At 48.8% G+C, this 20,151-nt stretch overlaps 1 protein-coding gene across 2 annotated transcripts in view; it reads right to left on the bottom strand.

The window, feature by feature from the left end:
• Positions 1-19,531, bottom strand: part of LOC126092300 (programmed cell death protein 6) — a 48,760-nt gene extending 29,229 nt beyond the window's left edge. Inside the window, exon 1 of one of the 2 annotated variants that reach the window (XM_049907821.1) lies at positions 19,326-19,531. In XM_049907821.1, coding sequence (XP_049763778.1) covers positions 19,326-19,381 — 56 coding nt within the window. In that variant the 5' untranslated portion in view covers positions 19,382-19,531. Of the gene's footprint in view, positions 1-19,146; positions 19,291-19,325 lie in introns of those variants that run through there. The other variant, XM_049907820.1, reaches the window with a different exon arrangement.
• Positions 19,532-20,151: the final 620 nt, after the last annotated feature.

Here is a 20,151-nt window from a genome sequence, read left to right as displayed (position 1 = left end):
TCATGATCCACCATCATGTCACTACAAGACAGCAGACTACTTGCCGATTTATCATGGACATACTTGCAAAACGACTGATAAGATTTTATTGCTCTTACAATGGTCTTTATATGAAGGGTCACTGTTGCATTGCTGCCAAAAACTTAATAGGCCTATAATTCAATATCACGGCAAAACTTTGACATTTGACACACTCTTAACAAAAAATAACTGCAAGCAGAGTCATAGACAGTGCATTATAAATAAAAATTGTGTGTTTTAAAATAAAATGATCACTGTTTTCTACTGAAAATTATGTTACTTTATTGCGATATTTACTATTAATAATGAACTCCAGTTCACTGGCCGATCTCTCTAAGAGACTTGAAAAACACTCATGCAACCCTTCCTGAAGTATTGCTCAAGTGTGTGGGACCCTTATCAACCAGGACTAACAGAGGATATTGAACAGCTAAAAATAAGGACAGCAAGAACGGTCACAGGTTTGTTTGGTCCATAAGAGAGTCACAAAGACTGTGAAAGAACTGAACTGGCAGACACTTTAAGATAGACACAAACTACTCTACAAAAGCCTACTTACAAAGTTTCTAGACCCACTTTTAAGTGGTGAATCTTGGAATATACTACAATTCTCTGTCTATTGCTCTAATAGGGATCACAAAGACAAGATTAGTCGAATTACAATGTGCACACAAGTGTTAAAGCAAGCATTTTTGTAAAAAGTTCTAATGCCTTGTGCAATGTGACGTACCTTCTGTTCTGCAAGTAACAGTGGTTTGCAGAGAGTATAGATGATGTAGATGTATCACATTCTCAAAAATATCATGTGTACTGTACTGCAGCTACTGACAAAAAATAATTTCCAACACATGTTTATATGAGAGATTCTACAGTCTAAAGACTGAACTGACTGCAAAAAATATAGCTACAGTTTTAACAGAATGGTTTTGTAATGGACCTGGAAATCCTAACATTGGAGGAGTAGGGAGGGGGAAATTGCAGAAGCATCAAGTCCACTGCAACATAAACATGAAATCACAATAACTTAATTTAACTTACGAGTAAAGCAGTTGAACATTGTCTCTTTCTTGATCAAAGAGATTCTGTGTAACTTTTCCTCAGTTCCAGCATCAGTACTAACTCCCCTTTCCATAGCTGTTAATTTTTCTACAGCTAGAATCTCTAATTTGTGCATCTTCTAGTCCTATTACAGCAGTTCCTTTATCAGCAATTGTTAACAACATCTCAGTCTGTCTCAAAAGTCTTAAAAAGGCACTGTCTTTTAGGTACCTGCCTCCCCATAAGTCTTGAGTACACACATATTTCACTGCGTATGAAGGCAATTTAGTAATTAGTTCTCTTACCCTTGTTTACTAGCTTAAATCAAGAGAAGCATAAGTTAATAGAGTCAGGTGTTGAGAGCCTCCACACGGCATGAAAAATATTGTATTTCCAAGTGGGTGGCAAAGCAGCAAGAGGAGGTAATGGTGAATATGCTGGATGCATAAAAATGCAAATTTAATTGGTGACATCCCAAATATTTATAAATATTTCTGCAACATGTGAAACATTCAATCTTCCACCATGCAATAAAATACTTTCAATTTCTATTTCTGGCTTCCCAATAACTATTTATGGTAGCATAATAGTGTTAACATACATTTCCTCATGTTCACTACAACTTCGTGGTTAGTATTCCTTGGGAAAGAACTGAAAATTGAATTATTTTCAGATGGAATCATTAAATAAGAGGCTGATCATCCGCAGAGACTGTCGTTAAATGAATGCCACTACATTCTTGCCAGCAATAACTTATTATTATTAACAGTAATTAGCTATTTTAAGCAATCGAATTAGAAGACTGGCAGATAGTCTGCATTCTTTGGCTTAGTGTGATGATGCAGCATCGCAATGACTAGTCCCTTTACAGCAGCATTTGATTATGCCGATGTGTGATTATTTTTTTAAATTACATTAATTTTTTATGACAAGTCTCCAGTGTGTTCTGTCAGAGTTCCTCCTGATTTAATCGAATGAATAAAGGTTAAAAAAAAACTAAGGTTCCCATGCATTTGCGAAGACAGACTTGTGTATGGATGGAACAGCCTATACTTTAAAATGCTATACAGAAAAAACATTATTCAGCAGATGAAGTTGACAACTGACTTGTATTATTGCAAAACACTAATACAATAAAAACCGAACTTCAACACATCTTCATGCTCTTGTACACATATCTTAATGATGACATGGGCAGGGCATTTCCATGCTTCTCTCAGACTGTATGGAACTGGAAGTAATGCACATTCTACTTCCCAACTACAAGCACCAGCCTGGAGTATGACAACTACCAAATTGTTCCATAACCTACCATAGTCTATGACTGAAAAAGCTTTCACTACATACGGCAGTGTACACTATTTGAAACTTTCTGACAAGACTGTGTGCTGGACTGTGACTAACTTGGAAAGGTAGAAAAAGATCTTAGTGACTAAGCTATTCACTAACAACTGGAAAACAACCTTAAAGCTTGTGGCTCTCTGTACATCTCTTCTTCCAAACTCAGTCAATCAGGCACTGCCAGCAAAACATAATAGTCTAGATTCTAGTTCTGGTTCACCATACAGATTTATAATATTGCATGTCAGACATCACATTTTACATTTTATAGGATTTGAGAGCAACAATCACTGAAACCATTACCACTGAAGACTAGGTTAGTAGGCAAAAAGAGGTGTTGAATACACTGCATTTAAGAGCACCTATGGTTGACAGGTCACCTAAAGTCGACATACAATTTTAAAATGTTTGAAATAAGGAAGTGAAGTAATATAGAAGGCTGTGCTTTTAGCATACATTGTTGTTACACATTGTTTAACTGTGGTATCTACAAAGTCACAGAGAAAGCATCGTGGTTTTGGGTGGTGGTGGTGGTTGTTGGGATGTTTAAGGGGGACTAAACAGCGAAGGTCATCAGTCCCCCATTCCAAAATCAGGGGAGCCGAAAATCTACGGAGCAGGTAAAAACCAAAGGGGGAGGAGACGTCCCCCCAGGCGCTAAAAGAACACAAATGGAGCAACAAACATTACAGACAAGAACAGCAACAGACACAAGGACAAAAGACACAGAAAGGGAAAGGTGCAGGACCTCCCTAAATCGAACCATAAAACGGACTACCACGGATAAAATTTAAAACGTCATCAGCCATGGAGGCATCGTCGGATAAAACCAAAGCCAAAGTGCCCGGGAGATTAAAAGATTGCCGGAGTGTGCGCAGTCGAGGACACTCCAGCAAAATGTGGCCGATCGTCAGCCGGGACCCACACTGACACAGGGGGGGATCCCCCTGACGCAAGAGATGGCCATGCGTCAGGTACGTATGGCCGATGCGCAGCCGACACAGGACCACCGAGTCCCTGCGAGAAGCCCGCAGGGAGGAACGCCACACAGCGGTCGTCTCCTTGACAGCCCGCAGTTTATTCGGGGCCGTCATGCCAAGCCACTCAGCAGCCCACATCCCAAGCACCTTACGGCGCAACACCAGCTGCTGGTCGCGAGCCGTAAGGCCGATCTCCAAAGCTGGGGCGTCTATCGCCCCTTTGGCCAGCCTGTCAACACGTTCGTTCCCCGGGATGCCAACGTGACCTGGCGTCCAAACAAAAACCACCGAATGACCAGAGTGGGTAATGGTGGAAACAGACTCCCGAATAGAGGACACCAGAGGAGAAGAGGGATAGCAGCGGTCGATGGCCTGGAGGCTGCTCAGGGAGTCACTGCAGATGACGACGGACGCACCTGAGCAGGAACGCATATGCTCAAGAGCGCGCAAGATGGCCACCAGCTCTGCAGTAAAAATACTGCAGCCAACCGGCAAGGAGCATTGCTCAACATGGGCAGCGTGAGCGAAAGCGTAGGCAGTGCGACCATCAACCAGGGAACCATCAGTGTAGACAGGCTCACAGCCCGGAAATGATTCGAGGAGCGCAAGAAAACGGCGACAGAGGGCCACAGGCGGAACCGAGTCCTTAGGTCCCTGTGCCAAATCCAGACGGACGGACGGCCGGGACAAACACCAGGGAGGCGTAGGTGTACAGACCCGGAAGGGAGGCAGAAGAGGGAATGACCCCAGTTCGGACAGCAGGGACTGCACACGGACAGCGACGGAAAGCCCAGACCTAGGTCGCCGTTCGGGCAGATGGAGGACCATGGGAGGGAAAAGCAGGCGACGATTGGGATGGCCTGGCGAGCAATGTACGTGGACAGCATAGTCGGCGAGCAGACGATGGCGGCGAATCTGCAGCGGGGGAACCCCGGCCTCCACCAGTAGACTATCCACGGGGCTGGTGCGAAAAGTGCCAGTTGCAAGCCGAACCCCACAGTAGTGTATGGGGTCTAACAACTTCAACACTGAGGGGGACGCAGACCCATAGGCCAGGCTCCCATAATCAAGCCGGGACTGCACAAGGGCCCTGTACAACCGCAGCAGCGTGCAGCGATCTGCACCCCAAGACGTGTGGCTAAGGCAGCGGAGGGCGTTGAGGTGCCGCCAGCATTTTTGCTTCAGCTGAGTAACATGAGGAACCCATGTGAGTCGGGCATCAAACACGAGTCCCAAGAAGCGGCAAGTGTCCGCCACTTCAAGCAGGTGGCCGTCGAGGTAAAGTGCAGGATGAGGGTGGACCGTCCGACGCCTGCAGAAGTGCATAACTCGAGTCTTGGGTGCAGAGAACTGAAAACCGTGAGTCAGAGCCCATGATGCTGCCTTGCGAACGGCGACTTGCAGCCTGCGTTTGGCGACTCCCGTAGTCGTGGAGCTAAATGAGATGCAGAAGTCGTCGGCATACAAAGAAGGAGACACCGACGACCCCACTGCTGCAGCCAGACCATTAATGGCCACTAAAAATAAGGAGACGCTCAACACCGAGCCCTGCGGGACCCCATTTTCCTGTATGTAAGAGGAACTAGAGGTGGCACCGACTTGCACCCGGAAAGAGCGGCGCAATAAAAAGCTTTGAAGAAAAGCCGGGAGCCGACCACGAAGACCCCACTCATGCAATGTGGCGAGGATGTGATGCCTCCATGTGGTGTCATACGCCTTCCGCAGATCGAAAAACACAGCAACGAGATGCTGACGTCGGGCAAAGGCCGTACGGACAGCAGATTCCAGCCGCACCAAATTGTCCACTGCAGACCAGCCCCGACGGAAGCCACCCTGGGATGGAGCGAGGAGACCGCGCGACTCAAGGACCCAACACAAACGCCGCCCCACCATACGTTCGAGCAATTTGCACAAAACGTTGGTGAGGGTAATGGGACGATAGCTGTCCACCGCCAGTGGGTCCGCACCGGGCTTCAAGATGGGGACAATAACACCCTCTCGCCATTGCGACGGGAACACGCCTTTGCTCCAAATGCGATTAAATATCGCGAGAATGTGTCTCTGGCAGTCCCTGGAGAGATGCTTCAGCATCTGTGCGTGGATGCAGTCCGGTCCTGGTGCTGTATCAGGGCAATCGGCGAGGGCAGCGAGGAATTCCCTCTCGCTGAAAGGAGCATTGTAAGTTTCAGAACGACACGTGTGGAACGATAATGGCGTCTGCTCGGCCCGCTCCTTGAGAGAGCGAAAGGCGGGGGGATAAGTTGCAGTCGCAGAGCTCGTAGCGAAGTGCGCAGCAAGGTGTTCAGCAATGGCGGCAGCGTCCGTGCACACAGCGCCGTCCAAAGAGATCCCAGGGACACCCGTAGGGGTCTGGTGTCCATAAATCCGCCGTATCCGGGACCACACGAGTGAGGGGGAAACACGGGAGCCCAAGGAGGAAACATACCGCTCTCAGCACTCCTGCTTACGCCGTGCAATAAGACGGCGGGTGAAGGCACGGAGCCTCTTAAAGGCGATGAAGGTCTCCAGAGACGGGTGCCGCCTATGACGCTGGAGAGCCCGCCTACGGCCGCGAATAGCCTCAGCAATCTCCGGCGACCACCAGGGGACAGCCTTCCTCCGAGGGAGGCCAGAAGAACGGGGGATGGAAGCCTCGGCCGCTGAAATGATGGACGTGGTTAAAACACGAACCACCTCGTCAATGTCACCCTGTGGGGGAGACTCAATGGTTGCAGCGGAAGTAAAAGCTGGCCAGTCAGCCCTGTGGAGAGCCCAGCGGGGCAAGCGCCCAGAAGAATGACACTGGGGCAGTGACAAATAGATGGGAAAATGGTCACTACCACACAGGTCAGGGTGCACTCGCCAGTGGAGGGATGGGACAAGGCCAGGGCTGCAAATAGAGAGATCGATGGCCGAGAACGAGCCATGGGCCACACTGAAATGCGTGGGAGCACCGGTGTTCAAGAGGCTAAGGTCGAGCTGAGCCAACACATGCTCCACGGCCCGACCGCGAACATCGGAGACAGTCCCACCCCATAGAGGGTTGTGGGCATTGAAATCGCCCAGCAGCAAAAAAGGTGGCGGCAGTTCGGCTATCAGAGCAGCCAGGACATGGTGTGCGACAGCACCATCAGGTGGAAGGTAAATACTGCAGACGGTGATAGCCTGTGGCGTCCACACCCGAACAGCGACAGCCTCTAAAGCTGTTTGTAGAGGTACAAACTCGCTGTGAAGAGAGTTAAGGACATAGATGCAGACGCCACCAGACACCCTTTCATAAGCTGCCCGGTTCTTAAAATAACCCCGATAGCCACGGAGGGCGGGGGTTCGCATTGCTGGAAACCAAGTTTCCTGCAGAGCAATGCAAAGGAAAGGATGACGGCTGAGAAGTTGGCGGAGCTCAGCTAGATGGTGGAAGAAACCGCTGCAGTTCCACTGGAGGATGGTATTAGCCATGGATGGGAAAGGCGTGAAGGGACTGGGGAGGCAGATTACGCCTCCGGGGCCCCTGCTGCTACTGAGTCACCACCTGGACAACAGCTATCTATTGCATCCGAGGGACTGGCGAGATCCATGTCCTCAGCGGACGCCAGAATCTCCACCTCATCTTCGGATGCAGAGGGAGCAGGTTGCGGAGGGACAGGTGCCACCGCAATTTCAGGATGCTTGGGAGCCTTTTTCTTCGACTGCTTTGCGCGCTGTGCCTTAGGTGGGTCTGGCTGGGAGGGCCTCACTGGGTCAGTCTCAGGGACTGAAGACGACCGTGACGCCCTACGACCAGCGACTGGTGGTTGTTTGACAAACTTGCGGGCGTCCGCTTTGGCACTGGGCAAAGCCTGGGATGGGAGGGCCCCAAGGGACCCCTTCCGGGTGAGAGGAGCCGAAGAAGGCTCACGCTTCTCCGGCTGTGAAGGGGGAACAGATGTCCCCGGTGGTTGGGGTGGTGTTGCTCCTGAAAGAGATGGAGCAGGAGCAACAGGGAGTGAAGTGCCCCCCGCAACCAAGGGGGCCGGTGAATTTTGGCAGAGCTGAGAGCGAACTCGTGTTGCAGCAGTGGCATAGGTAGACGTCATGGGCACGGGATGGAGCCGCTCATATTTGCGCCTGGCCTCGGTGTAGGTTAGGCGGTCCAGGGTCTTATATTCCATTATCTTCCTTTCCTTCTGGAAGATCCGACAGTCCGGTGAGCAGGGGGAATGGTGTTCTCCACAGTTAACACAGATGGGAGGCGGAGCACATGGAGTATCAGGATGCGAAGGACGTCCGCAATCCCGACACGTGATGCTCGAAGTACAGCGAGATGACATGTGCCCGAACTTCCAGCATTTAAAACACCGCATCGGAGGAGGGATATATGGTTTCACATCACAACGGTAAACCATCACCTTGACCTTTTCGGGTAAAACATCACCTTCGAAGGCCAAGATGAAGGCACCGGTGGCTACCTGATTATCCCTCGGACCCCGATGGACGCGCCGGACGAAGTGAACACCTCGTCGTTCGAGGTTGGCGCGTAATTCATCGTCGGACTGCAGAAGAAGATCCCGGTGGAATATAATACCCTGGACCATGTTCAGACTCTTATGCGGCGTGATGCTAACGGAAACATCCCCCAACTTGTCACAATTGAGCAACCTCCGTGACTGGGCAGAGGATGCCGTTTTGATGAGCACAGAACCAGAGCGCATCTTGGACAAGCCCTCCACCTCCCCGAACTTGTCCTCTAAACGCTCCACAAAAAACTGGGGCTTGGTCGACATGAACGATTCTCCATCAACCCGTGTGCACACGAGGTACCGGGGTGAATATTCTCCACTGCCTTCTTTAGCAAGACGTTCCTCCCATGGAGTAGCTAGGGAGGGAAACGATCTCTGATCCAATTTCTTCCCGTTGAGGTTAGACCTCGATTGCTTAGAGACTGCTGGTGGAGGCCCACCAGCGATAGATGATGTACCACGCTTCATTGCGGGTCATCCGCCCTGATGCCACCTACTCTGACCAAGGGCCCTCCCCACGGGCGCCACCCAGCCACGGCAAAGGCCACCTGGCAGGATGGCCATTGCCGGGAGTCCCGATGCCCCAGGGCGATGGGCATCTACTCCTTGGCATACGTGGGGAGTTAACGGCGCAGGCATCAGTAGAGCGATCCCTGTGTTGTCAGGGGGCTACAACCAAGAGGGTACATGGCGGCCCCACCACAACGGACTGGCTACCGTGCTGGATCTTAGGTGCAAAAATGGCCAAGGTCGTCGTCGCAGTTAAAAGAAACACTGCAGAGTGCAGTGTGGTAATCGCCCAAGAGATCGAAAACGAGCGGGACACCATTGCAACGACGAGAAAGACGGCTAAAGGTCTAATTGCACGACGGATACAGTGCACCATGTAAGGCGCCCTTCCCCAATTGGCTCGCTCTTCGGAAGAATTTAGAAAGATGGAGGTCAAACCCGAGAGGGGACCATCACATAAGGCCGAAACATGTGAGACTCCTTTTAGTCGCCTCTTACGACAGGCAGGTATACCGCGGGCCTATTCGAACCCCCGAACCCGCAGGGGGGGGTGGTTTTGGGAGTGGAAAGCCACATTTGTTATGACCTAAACTGCAGACAGAAGTAAGAAGCAAACCTTAAGAAAATGGCAAGCAGGTAAGTTTCATTCAGTGTGGTTCAACTTCTTTCTGTATAATTCCTTTGTGTTACTGAAAAGACTATTGTTGCCTTTGTTTTGTTGAGTGTGGGATAAAATTAGTACTTTACGCACTCACAAGTATGTCAACAATTGGTTCTTTTAAATTAACATAACGTTAAATATGACAGGGGTGTCAACTTTAGGTTTCCTATTACAACTTGAGTTTTAGACTGTATCTGAAAGTAACTTTAATGCTGTTCATAATGATATTAGTTTTATTAAGCTATGTCACTTAGAACCCATAATTGACATAGGGTGTCAGCTTTAGGTATTCAAGTGTAATTTGGGAGTGGTATCTGATAATTTTAAATCTTTTATTTTCTATTATCAGTATTCTAAATAATTGTTATTTTTAACTGTTTTTTTTTTTCGGAAACATGGGTCCAAAGAAGTATCAACAATACTTACAAGATTGGTTGGTTTGGGGGGATTAAAGGGACCAGACTGCGACGGTCATCGGTCCCTTTTTCCAAAAAAAAAAGTAAAACCACCCAAAGAGAATAAAAAAAAACGAACAACAGGAAAGACGTCAGACGACACAGGACAAGAAATACTCCTACAGAGATCAGACGAAACAAATTAAAATCACACAGAGTGTGACAGTGGGTGGCCGACCATAGAGATAAAAAGGAAAAGCCAACCACCGAGAACACATTAAAAACTCAGCGTAAAATCGTAGGCCAATGGCCAGAATCAACACAAAAGAACAGAACAAACACTCAGATGAAAGAATAAAAACTCCCTGCCCTAATAAAACGTAAAACTAAGGCAGCCATACCAGGGTCATCACATAAGAGGGCAGGGAGCGTATCAGGCAGCGCAAATGTCTGCCTGACCACAGCTAAAAGGGGGCAGGCCAACAAAATGTGGGCCACTGTCAAAGCCGCCCCGCAGCGACATACAGGAGGGTCCTCCCGGCGCAGTAAATAACTGTGTGTCGGGTGGGAGTGGCCAATGCGGAGCCGACAAAGGACGACAGAGTCCCTGCGGTTGGCTCGCAGGGATGACTGCCACACAGTCGACGTCTCCTTGATTGCACGGAGTTTATTGGGCATGATCCGATTGCGCCATTCAGCGTCCCAAAGCGCAAAAACTTTTCGGCGGAGGACTGCCCGCAAATCAGTCTCTGGGAGGCCAACGTCCAGAGACTGTTTACTCGTGGCCTCTTTCGCCAGGCGGTCAACATGTTCATTGCCCGGGATACCGACATGACCGGGGGTCCACACAAAGACCACAGAGCGGCCGCAATGCGCAAGAGTATGCAGGGACTCATGGATAGCCATCACCAGACGAGAACGAGGAAAACACTGGTCGAGAGCTCGTAAACCGCTCAGGGAATCGCTACAGATAACGAAGGACTCACCTGAGCAGGAGCGGATATACTCTAGGGCACGAAAGATGGCGACTAGCTCAGCAGTGTAAACGCTGCAGCCAGCCGCCAAGGACCGTTGTTCGGAATGGTCCCCTAGAGTTAGCGCATACCCGACACGACCAGCAACCATCGAACCGTCGGTGTAAACAATTCCAGAGCCCTGATACGTGGCCAGGATGGAATAAAAGCGGCGGCGGAAGGCCTCTGGAGGGACCGAGTCCTTCGAGCCCTGTGCCAAGTCGAGCCGAAGGCAAGGGCGAGGAACACACCACGGGGGTGTACGCAGAGGCGCCCGGAAAGGAGGTGGAACTGGGAAAAACCCAAGCCCGCACAGAAGCTCCTTGATGCGTACGGCGATCGGACAACCCGACCGGGGCCGACGGTCTGGCAGATGGACGACTGACTGCGGGAACAGGACACGATAATTTGGATGCCCGGGCAAGCTAAAAACATGGGCAGTATAAGCGGCCAGCAAACGTTGGCGTCGGAACCGCAGTGGAGGTACACCTGCCTCCACTAGGACGCTGTCCACAGGGCTGGTGCGGAAAGCACCAGTGGCAAGGCGTATCCCGCTGTGGAGAATTGGGTCCAGCACCCGCAACGCAGATGGGGATGCTGAGCCATAAGCTAGGCACCCATAATCCAGGCGAGACTGGATTAACGCCTGGTAGAGCCGCAACAGGGTAGATCGGTCGGCGCCCCAGCGGGTGTGGCTCAAACAACGCAGGGCGTTGAGATGCCGCCAACACGCTTGTTTAAGCTGCCGGATATGAGGCAGCCAAGTCAACCGGGCATCAAAAAGGACACCCAAAAACCTGTGGGTCTCCACCACAGCTAGAAGTTCGTCGGCAAGATAAAGCCGCGGCTCAGGATGGACCGTTCGGCGCCGGCAGAAATGCATAACGCGGGTCTTGGCTGCCGAAAACTGAAAACCACGCGCTACAGCCCAAGACTGCGCCTTGCGGATTGCGCCCTGTAGCTGACGTTCAGCTGCTGCAATGCTAATAGAACTATAGTAAAGACAGAAGTCGTCAGCATACAGGGAAGCGGAGACAGAATTTCCCACTGTCGCAGCGAGACCGTTTATTGCAATTAAAAACAGGCAGACACTGAGGACAGAGCCCTGGGGTACCCCATTCTCCTGGACGAGGGAGGAACTATACGAGGCCGCGACTTGCACGCGGAAGGTACGATACGACAGAAAATTTCTGATAAAGATCGGCAGAGGGCCCCGAAGACCCCATCCATGAAGCGTAGAAAGGATGTGATGACGCCATGTCGTATCGTACGCCTTCCGCATGTCGAAAAAGACAGCGACCAGGTGCTGACGGCGGGCAAAGGCTGTACGGATGGCCGACTCAAGGCTCACCAGATTGTCGGTGGCGGAGCGGCCTTTACGGAACCCACCCTGAGACGGAGCCAGAAGGCCCCGAGACTCCAGCACCCAATTTAAGCGCCGGCTCACCATCCGTTCAAGCAACTTGCAAAGAACGTTGGTGAGACTAATGGGACGGTAGCTGTCCACCTCCAGAGGGTTCTTTCCAGGTTTCAAAATGGGGATGACAATACTTTCCCGCCATTGCGACGGAAACTCACCCTCGACCCAGAGACGGTTGTAAAGGTCGAGGAGGCGTCGCTTGCAGTCCACTGAAAGGTGTTTCAGCATCTGACAGTGGATGCGATCTGGCCCGTGAGCGGTATCAGGGCAAGCGGCAAGGGCACTCTGAAATTCCCACTCACTGAATGGAGCGTTGTAGGGTTCAGAAGCGTTGGTGCGAAAAGAAAGGCTCCGACGTTCCATCCGCTCTTTAATGGAGCGGAAGGCCTGGGGGTAATTCGCAGAAGCGGAACTCATAGCAAAATGCTCTGCTAAGCGGTTTGCAATGACGTCGGAGTCAGTACAAACTGCTCCATGCAGTGAGAGCGCAGGGACGCTGGCAGGGGTCCGATAGCCGAAGACCCGTCGAATCTTGGCCCAGACCTGCGATGGAGTGACATGGAGGCCAATGGTGGACACATACCGCTCCCAGCACTCCTTCTTGCCTTGGCGGATAAGGAGGCGGGCCCGCGCACGCAGCCGTTTGAAGGCAATAAGGTGGTCCATGGAGGGATGTCGCTTGTGACGCTGGAGCGCCCGCCGGCGATCTTTAATCGCTTCAGCGATCTCAGGCGACCACCAAGGCACAGCCCTCCGCCGAGGGGACCCAGAAGAATGGGGAATGGCAGACTCGGCGGCAGTGACGATGCCGGCGGTGACCGATGTAACCACCGCATCAATGGCATCAGTTGAGAGAGGCTCAATAGCGGCAGTGGAGGAGAACAAGTCCCAGTCAGCCTTATTCATAGCCCATCTGCTAGGGCGCCCAGAAGAGTGACGCTGTGGTAGTGACAGAAAAATCGGAAAGTGGTCACTACCACACAGGTCGTCATGCACACTCCAGTGGACAGATGGTAAGAGGCTAGGGCTACAGATTGAAAGGTCAATGGCGGAGTAGGTGCCATGCGCCACACTGAAGTGTGTGGAGGCACCATCATTCAAAATCGAGAGATCGAGCTGCGACAATAAATGCTCAACGGTGGCGCCTCGACCTGTTGCCACTGACCCACCCCACAGAGGGTTATGGGCGTTAAAGTCGCCCAGTAATAAGAAAGGTGGCGGCAATTGGGCTATCAGCGCAGCCAGGACATGCTGCGCGACATCACCCTCCGGTGGAAGGTAAATACTGCAGACGGTAAGAGCCTGCGGCGTCCACACCCTAACAGCGACAGCCTCTAAAGCTGTTTGTAGAGGGACAGACTCGCTGTGAAGAGAGTTAAGGACATAGATGCAGACGCCACCAGACACCCTTTCATAAGCTGCTCGGTTCTTATAATAACCCCGATAGCCACGGAGGGCGGGGGTGCGCATTGCTGGAAACCAAGTTTCCTGCAGAGCAATGCAGAGGAAAGGGTGAAGGCTGATAAGTTGGCGGAGCTCAGCTAGATGGTGGAAGAAACCGCTGCAGTTCCACTGGAGGATGGTTTTGTCCATGGCTGAGAAAGGCGTGCCGGGACTGGGACGGCAGATTACGCCGCTGGGTCACCTGCTGCCTCCGATTGAGCACCCGTGCTAGTGCTATTGCTATTCACGGCGTCTGAGGGACCGGCGAGATCGAGGTCCTCAGCGGACGCCAGAATCTCCACCTCGTCCCCAGACGCAGAGCTAGAAGGTTGCGATGGGGTGGCTACCACCGCGCGTTCCTTGGGCTTAGAGCTGCTCTTCTTTGATTTCTCATGCTGCTCCTTGGGTTTAACTGGCTGGGAGGGCTTCACCGATTCAGTCTCCGGGACTGAGGAGGATCGGGAAGCCCTTCGACCTGCAGATTGTGGGCACTTACGCCACTGTCGATCGTCAGCCTTCCCGCCGGTGGAAACCTGGGAAGGGAGGGACCCAAGGGACCCCTTGCGAGCGTGAGAAGCCGAAGAAGTTGGACACTTCTCCGGCTTAGAAGCGGGGACCAACGTCCCCGATGGGGGGGGATGGTGTTGCTCCTGAGGTAGGTGGCACAGGAGCAACCCGGTGGGTAGAGCCCCCCACTGGCAAGGGGGCAGGAGGAGTTGTACCACTCGTCGATCCGGCCGGAAGGCGTGAAACTGATGGGGCTAGCACAGGTGTTGTAGCAGCGGCGTAGGAAGTTGTCATTCGCACAGGATGTAATCGGTCGTATTTCCGTTTGGCCTCAGTATAAGTCAGTCGGTCCAGGGTCTTATATTCCATGATTTTGCGCTCTTTCTGGAATATTCTGCAGTCTGGCGAGCAAGGTGAATGGTGCTCCCCGCAGTTGACGCAGATGGGAGGCGGGGCACATGGAGTATCGGGATGAGATGGGCGTCCGCAATCTCGACATGTGAGGCTGGAAGTGCAGCGGGAAGACATATGGCCGAACTTCCAGCACTTGAAGCACCGCATCGGGGGAGGGATATAGGGCTTGACGTCACATCGGTAGACCATCACCTTGACCTTTTCCGGTAACGTATCACCCTCGAAGGCCAAGATGAAGGCACCGGTAGCAACCTGATTGTCCCTCGGACCCCGATGAACGCGCCGGACGAAATGAACACCTCTACGTTCTAAGTTGGCGCGCAGCTCGTCATCAGACTGCAAAAGGAGGTCCCTATGGAAAATAACACCCTGGACCATATTTAAACTCTTATGTGGAGTAATAGTAACGTTAACATCCCCCAACTTGTCACAAGCAAGTAACCTGCGTGACTGGGCGGAGGATGCCGCTTGTATCAGTACTGAGCCAGAGCGCATTTTAGACAAGCCCTCCACCTCCCCAAACTTGTCCTCTAAATGCTCGACGAAGAACTGAGGCTTTGTGGAGACAAAAGACTCCCCATCAGCTCTCGTGCAAACTAAGAATCGGGGCGAATAACTGTTACCTCCATCCTGGGACTTACGCTCTTCCCACGGTGTGGCCAGGGAGGGGAACGTTTTCGGATCGTACTTCTGAGCATTAAATTGAGCCCGAGAACGCTTAGAGACTGCTGGCGGCTGGCCGCCAGCGAGAGATGATGTACCACGCTTCATTGCGGGTCATCCGCCCTGATGCCACCTACTCCGACCAAGGGCCCTCCCCACGGGCGCCACCCAGCCACAGCAAAGGCCACCTGGCAGGATGGCCGTTGCCGGGAGTCCTGATACCCCAGGAGGATAGGCATCTACTCCTTGGCATACGTGGGGAGTTAACGGCGCAGGCATCAGTAGAGCGATCCCTGTGTTGTCAGGGGGCTACAACCAAGAGGGTACATGGCGGCCCCATCACAACGGACTGGCTACCGTGCTGGATCTTAGGTGCAAAAATGGCCAAGGTCGTCGTCGCAGTTAAAAGAAACACTGCAGAGTGCAGTGTGGTAATCGCCCAAGAGATCGAAAACGAGCGGGACACCATTGCAACGACGAGAAAGACGGCTAAAGGTCTAATTGTACGACGGATACAGTGCACCATGTAAGGCGCCCTTCCCCAATTGGCTCGCTCTTCGGAATAATTTAGAAAGATGGAGGTCAAACCCGAGAGGGGACCATCACATAAGGCCAAAACATGTGAGACTCCTTTTAGTCGCCTCTTACGACAGGCAGGAATACCGCGGGCCTATTCTAACCCCCGAACCCGCAGGGGGGTACTTACAAGAGTCTTTGATAGAGGCCATTGATGCAGTGAACTGTGGAATGAGCTATTCTTATGCTTCAAAACAATTGGGATTCCAAGGGTAACTTTGATGGGGAAACACAATGGTAGGTCCCATTACAAATGAAAATTGGAGTGTCTACAGCATTTTCAGCAGATCAGGAAAATTTGCTAGCTGAATGGATAATAATGATGGGGAAAAGAGGGATCCCAGTTTCGAAACAGACATTGTTGTATTCTGCTAGAAAGTTGGCTGATAAATTAAAGTTTAAAGTAAGAGAGTCTTTTCCCAGTCAGAAATGGTACAATGGCTTTATGCAAAGACGTCACAATTTAAGCCCAAGAATTTGCCAAAATTTAACTACAATCCGAAGAAATGCCACTCAAGATAATATTAAATTTTGGTTTGAGGAGGTTCATAGTTATTTAGAGGAGAGGGAGCTAATTTCAGTGTTTGAGGACCCAAGTAGAATATTTAATGGAGACAAAACTTCCTTCTTCCTCAATCCAAAGGGTGGAAAGGTTCTGGCTGAACGAGGATCGAAGACAGTGTATCAAGGGGCTGGAAACGATGAAAAGGAGAACATAACAACACTCTTTATGGGAAATGCTGTTGGGGAACTTGTTCCACCAATGATTGTATTTAAGTAAATAGTTTTACCTGTTTATTAATTTTTGTATCTGTATTCTCTAGCAAGCCTAGTTTACATTCTGAACATTTTCTTTCACGTACACCAGAATACCAGCAGCTGTAGCCACAGCAGTACCAAAGGAATGGGCCATTGGGCACTCAGAAAGTGGGCGGATGAACCATGAAAATTTCTATGAGTATATTGCCAACATTTTCTACCTGTTGTTTGTAAAGAAAGGATTTCAGTTCCAAATTGTTTTGTTTCTGGATGGTCATACACTTGTCACTGCCCCTGAGTCAGTTTTGTGCAGAGAAGGGCACTGAGAAAGTGGCCCTATATCCAAATGCAACACACATTTAGCAACCTATGGATGTCGCTGTGTTCCGTACTCTAAAAATGTGTTGGAAGCAAAACGTGCAAGAATGGCGCATGGAGAACGGACACTTAAATAAACAAAACTTTGCACAGGTGCTCAGTTCAGTTCTAGATGGTGTAACGACCGAGATCCTTCAGAATGGGTTCGGTAAATGTGGATTATTTCCCTGGAATGCAGAAGCTGTTTTAGTTCCAGAATTAGATGTCACTGAGCCACAAGTGGCAACAACAACAACAACAACAACAGCAACCCCAGAGCCCCAGCTGAAAAAGCACATAGCTTGGCTCGAAGATCAAATTGGACCAGAGAGACTACAAACTTTTGTGGAAAATAAGTCAACAAGCTATACATGATCTGTCTCAGCAAGAAACCTCACCAGCACCATCATCTGCACCACAGGAGGCCTTGCTGAGCTTCATCACCAGAACAACCTTCTCAACTTCAAGAAGTGGGAAATACAACACAGTCAATGACACTTCTAGAACTTAGCACTCCACAAAAAGCCATAATGACAATAAATGAGCCAAAACCATCCATTAGTGCAGGATTTGTACCATCACTCTTTAAAAGAGCTTTCTTTTGGCCTAGTCTTAGTGCTCCAATTAGAGTAACGAGAAAGAGTGAAAAAATTCCAGCTGTTGTCACATCTCCTCAAATGATAAATTACTTCCTAAAAAAAGGAGGAAATGAAAAAGAAACTGGAAACGGAGAAACAAGAAAGGAAGAAGGCCACAGAGGACAAGAAAATTATTCAGCAAAAGAAGAGGGAAGAAAGACTAGCCAAGAAAGGGAAAAAGAAAGTGGTGGTGTCCGATTCAGATACTTCAGATGAGAGTGAAGTTCCATTAATGGACAGTGACTCAGAATTATATGAACAAGATTCTGACGAAATGTCATTAGAAAGTACCAGTGAAAAGAATGTGAAAGAAGCGGATTTTATCATTGCAAAAATTTGTTGGAGGAAAACGAAATACGTCACTCTTCAGTTCGCTTTGTGTGGTTCAAGAGGTGTCAAAAGATCTTATAAAAGTTGTGGGACTGAAAAGTACTGATATAAGTAATACAGAGTTTTTAGCAAATGAAACTGATATTTCCTTTATCTCTCACCATCAAATAATTGACGATGTAGAGATGCCTGAACTGTCAGTGATGGGGGAAAGGATCAAATACGTTTTCAAAAAGTTGCTTAATGTAAAAGAAAAGTAGGTCATACATTGGTTTCTGACATTCTTTTGTAAACATTAATTTTCAGCAGTAAGCTCCTTTCTGAATTTTCAGTTGCTTTTACTCATCTGTTTAAAGATAATCAATAATTTGGTAAGGAATGTTAATATTTAAGGACTATATTTACATGTACTTCAGGAGATTTACACATACTGAAAATGTTTGCAGTTAAACTTAAATAATAATTAAAAAAAATTGGTGTGACTAGCATTGCCGTTTTCTTTCCATCCTTGTCTAATTTTGGGGATATGGGAATTATGTCGACTATAGGTGCCAAAATCGTCAACTTTAGAAACATGGCCATTTTAGAGTGTCTATTTTAGGTGCAATTCAAGGGCTCACATTCCACTTTATTTAGAAAAACATACAACTTCATTTTTACAAGACATGATATTTTTTAGATGAAAGCTGATACTCTCAGGTTCCAGAAAATAATTTTAGAACCTATAATTATTTAATAGTATGGCCATAATATTAAAAAATAAGAAAAAATTCTCTTAACGTGTCGACTATAGGTGCCCTTACCTTACTGCTCCGCATGTCAATGGAGAGTACCCCCAGAAAAGCTGAGATTTTGTTCACGGCATCTGTGTCCAATACTGATCTCTGAAGTATGCACAGAACTTGTGGCACAGAAAACTTTTATCAGTGACTGTCGTCAAGTGAAGCTGCAAAAGTGTTTTTACTTGTCTGGCAAGGACGATGCAGCAACAAAACTCCCCTTCCCCCCCCCCCCCCCCCTCTTTGGAAGTTGTGTGCTACTTTTTTTCCCTTTGTTTACTTATGCTTTCCCTATTAACCTAGAAGTTGCATAAACTTTAAGAAATTAGTCATCTACAAGGAATGTTCTTAAATGACTAGTACGTGGGTATACTTAAATAATATTGTGACTAACTTGGAAACTTAGCTATACATACAACACAGTACGATACTGGAGGTGTTTTATGGGCAATCAAACAGTTAACATTTTAATAACAATAATAAATTTGAAATTGTCAGACTTAACTACTGACATGTTCAGAGTTTTGCGAGAAGTAGCCTACTGATGAACCTATCTTTTTTTACCCTATCTCTTACATCTTTAACGAGACGCAAACAATTCCTACACGATGTACGACGAGTCCACCGCAATATGAGAAATAAAAAGCGACAGTCATTTATATCAAAATTAGAACTTAGTTCTGGGCAGAACCTGTTTCTTTACATTACAATCACGCTCTCAGCCGCGATTAAATGCTCTTATCCATTATAACGACAGCATTTGTAGTTCTTATAAGTACAAAAACAAACGCAAAATTGTCTGTACCTCCTGAAAGCTTCCCACAGGAATTCCCTGCTAGGCATTTGTGAATTGAAGTAATACGCCATGGAAGGATCCAGTCACCAACGTACTTCGAGCTGTGACACTGACTCATCTATCACGTTTTCGTGAGGGAACTTACTGTCAAGGATAGCACATAGCAGATAACACCTGCTGTTACGTACCTTTGAAAAATGTCCCACAGGAATTCACGACTGGCCATCTGACCTGTGTACGCCATTATTTAACACAGTAGAGGTGCAAAATACACACTGGGTTCCCGCTTAGGGGCGGTGATACACTGTTTACACACGCCTCTCTTTCACTGAACAACCATGAATATGAGGAAGTAGACAGTCCACGTAAACCTCTTTGCGACAACATAACCTTGAACGACAGTATGTACACACTACTGTGCAGAATCGACCTCCTGAAATCGACCATACCCTGTGACACTATCAGCGAGGGAATAACTAGTTTTGGCAATATATGGGTATCTAAAACTCATATCTTATTATTTTCCTTTCACTTTACATTATTTGAAGTAATTATGACTAAAATCGTTTAAATTACAAAAATGATAATGACTATAAATATATCTGCACTTCTCTTTGTACAGTGTGCTGAGATCAGTGAGAATTTTAACGAATAGACTATTTTGTAAATATAAAGTATATCTACATAGTTTTTTTAATTATTATGTTGATGAAGAACTTATTTATCTCTGTAGTTTAACACCGTTGATAGTCCGTGACTTCTCTCTCGGGTATCCCTGTGTAAAATCTTTGCTTATTCCACTCAGTATGCAACTGTCAAATAGAGATGGCAGCACTTTCACAGTACGCTGCAGCTGCTACGCTGATGCAAATCCCTGTCGTGAGGGGGAATAAAACAGTAGATTTGTTGCCGTGATCGCGAGCAAACTGTCGGCCTGCGTTGCTAGTAAGGTGCGCGTTCAAATGCCAGTGAAACGCCGGGTCGTGATGACTAGCGTCTGTTACCGCTGCGGTG

This window comes from Schistocerca cancellata, chromosome 7, assembly GCF_023864275.1.
Source record: "Schistocerca cancellata isolate TAMUIC-IGC-003103 chromosome 7, iqSchCanc2.1, whole genome shotgun sequence".
NCBI classification, from domain to species: Eukaryota; Metazoa; Arthropoda; class Insecta; order Orthoptera; family Acrididae; genus Schistocerca; species Schistocerca cancellata.
This window is presented reverse-complemented; position numbering and strand designations above follow the sequence as displayed.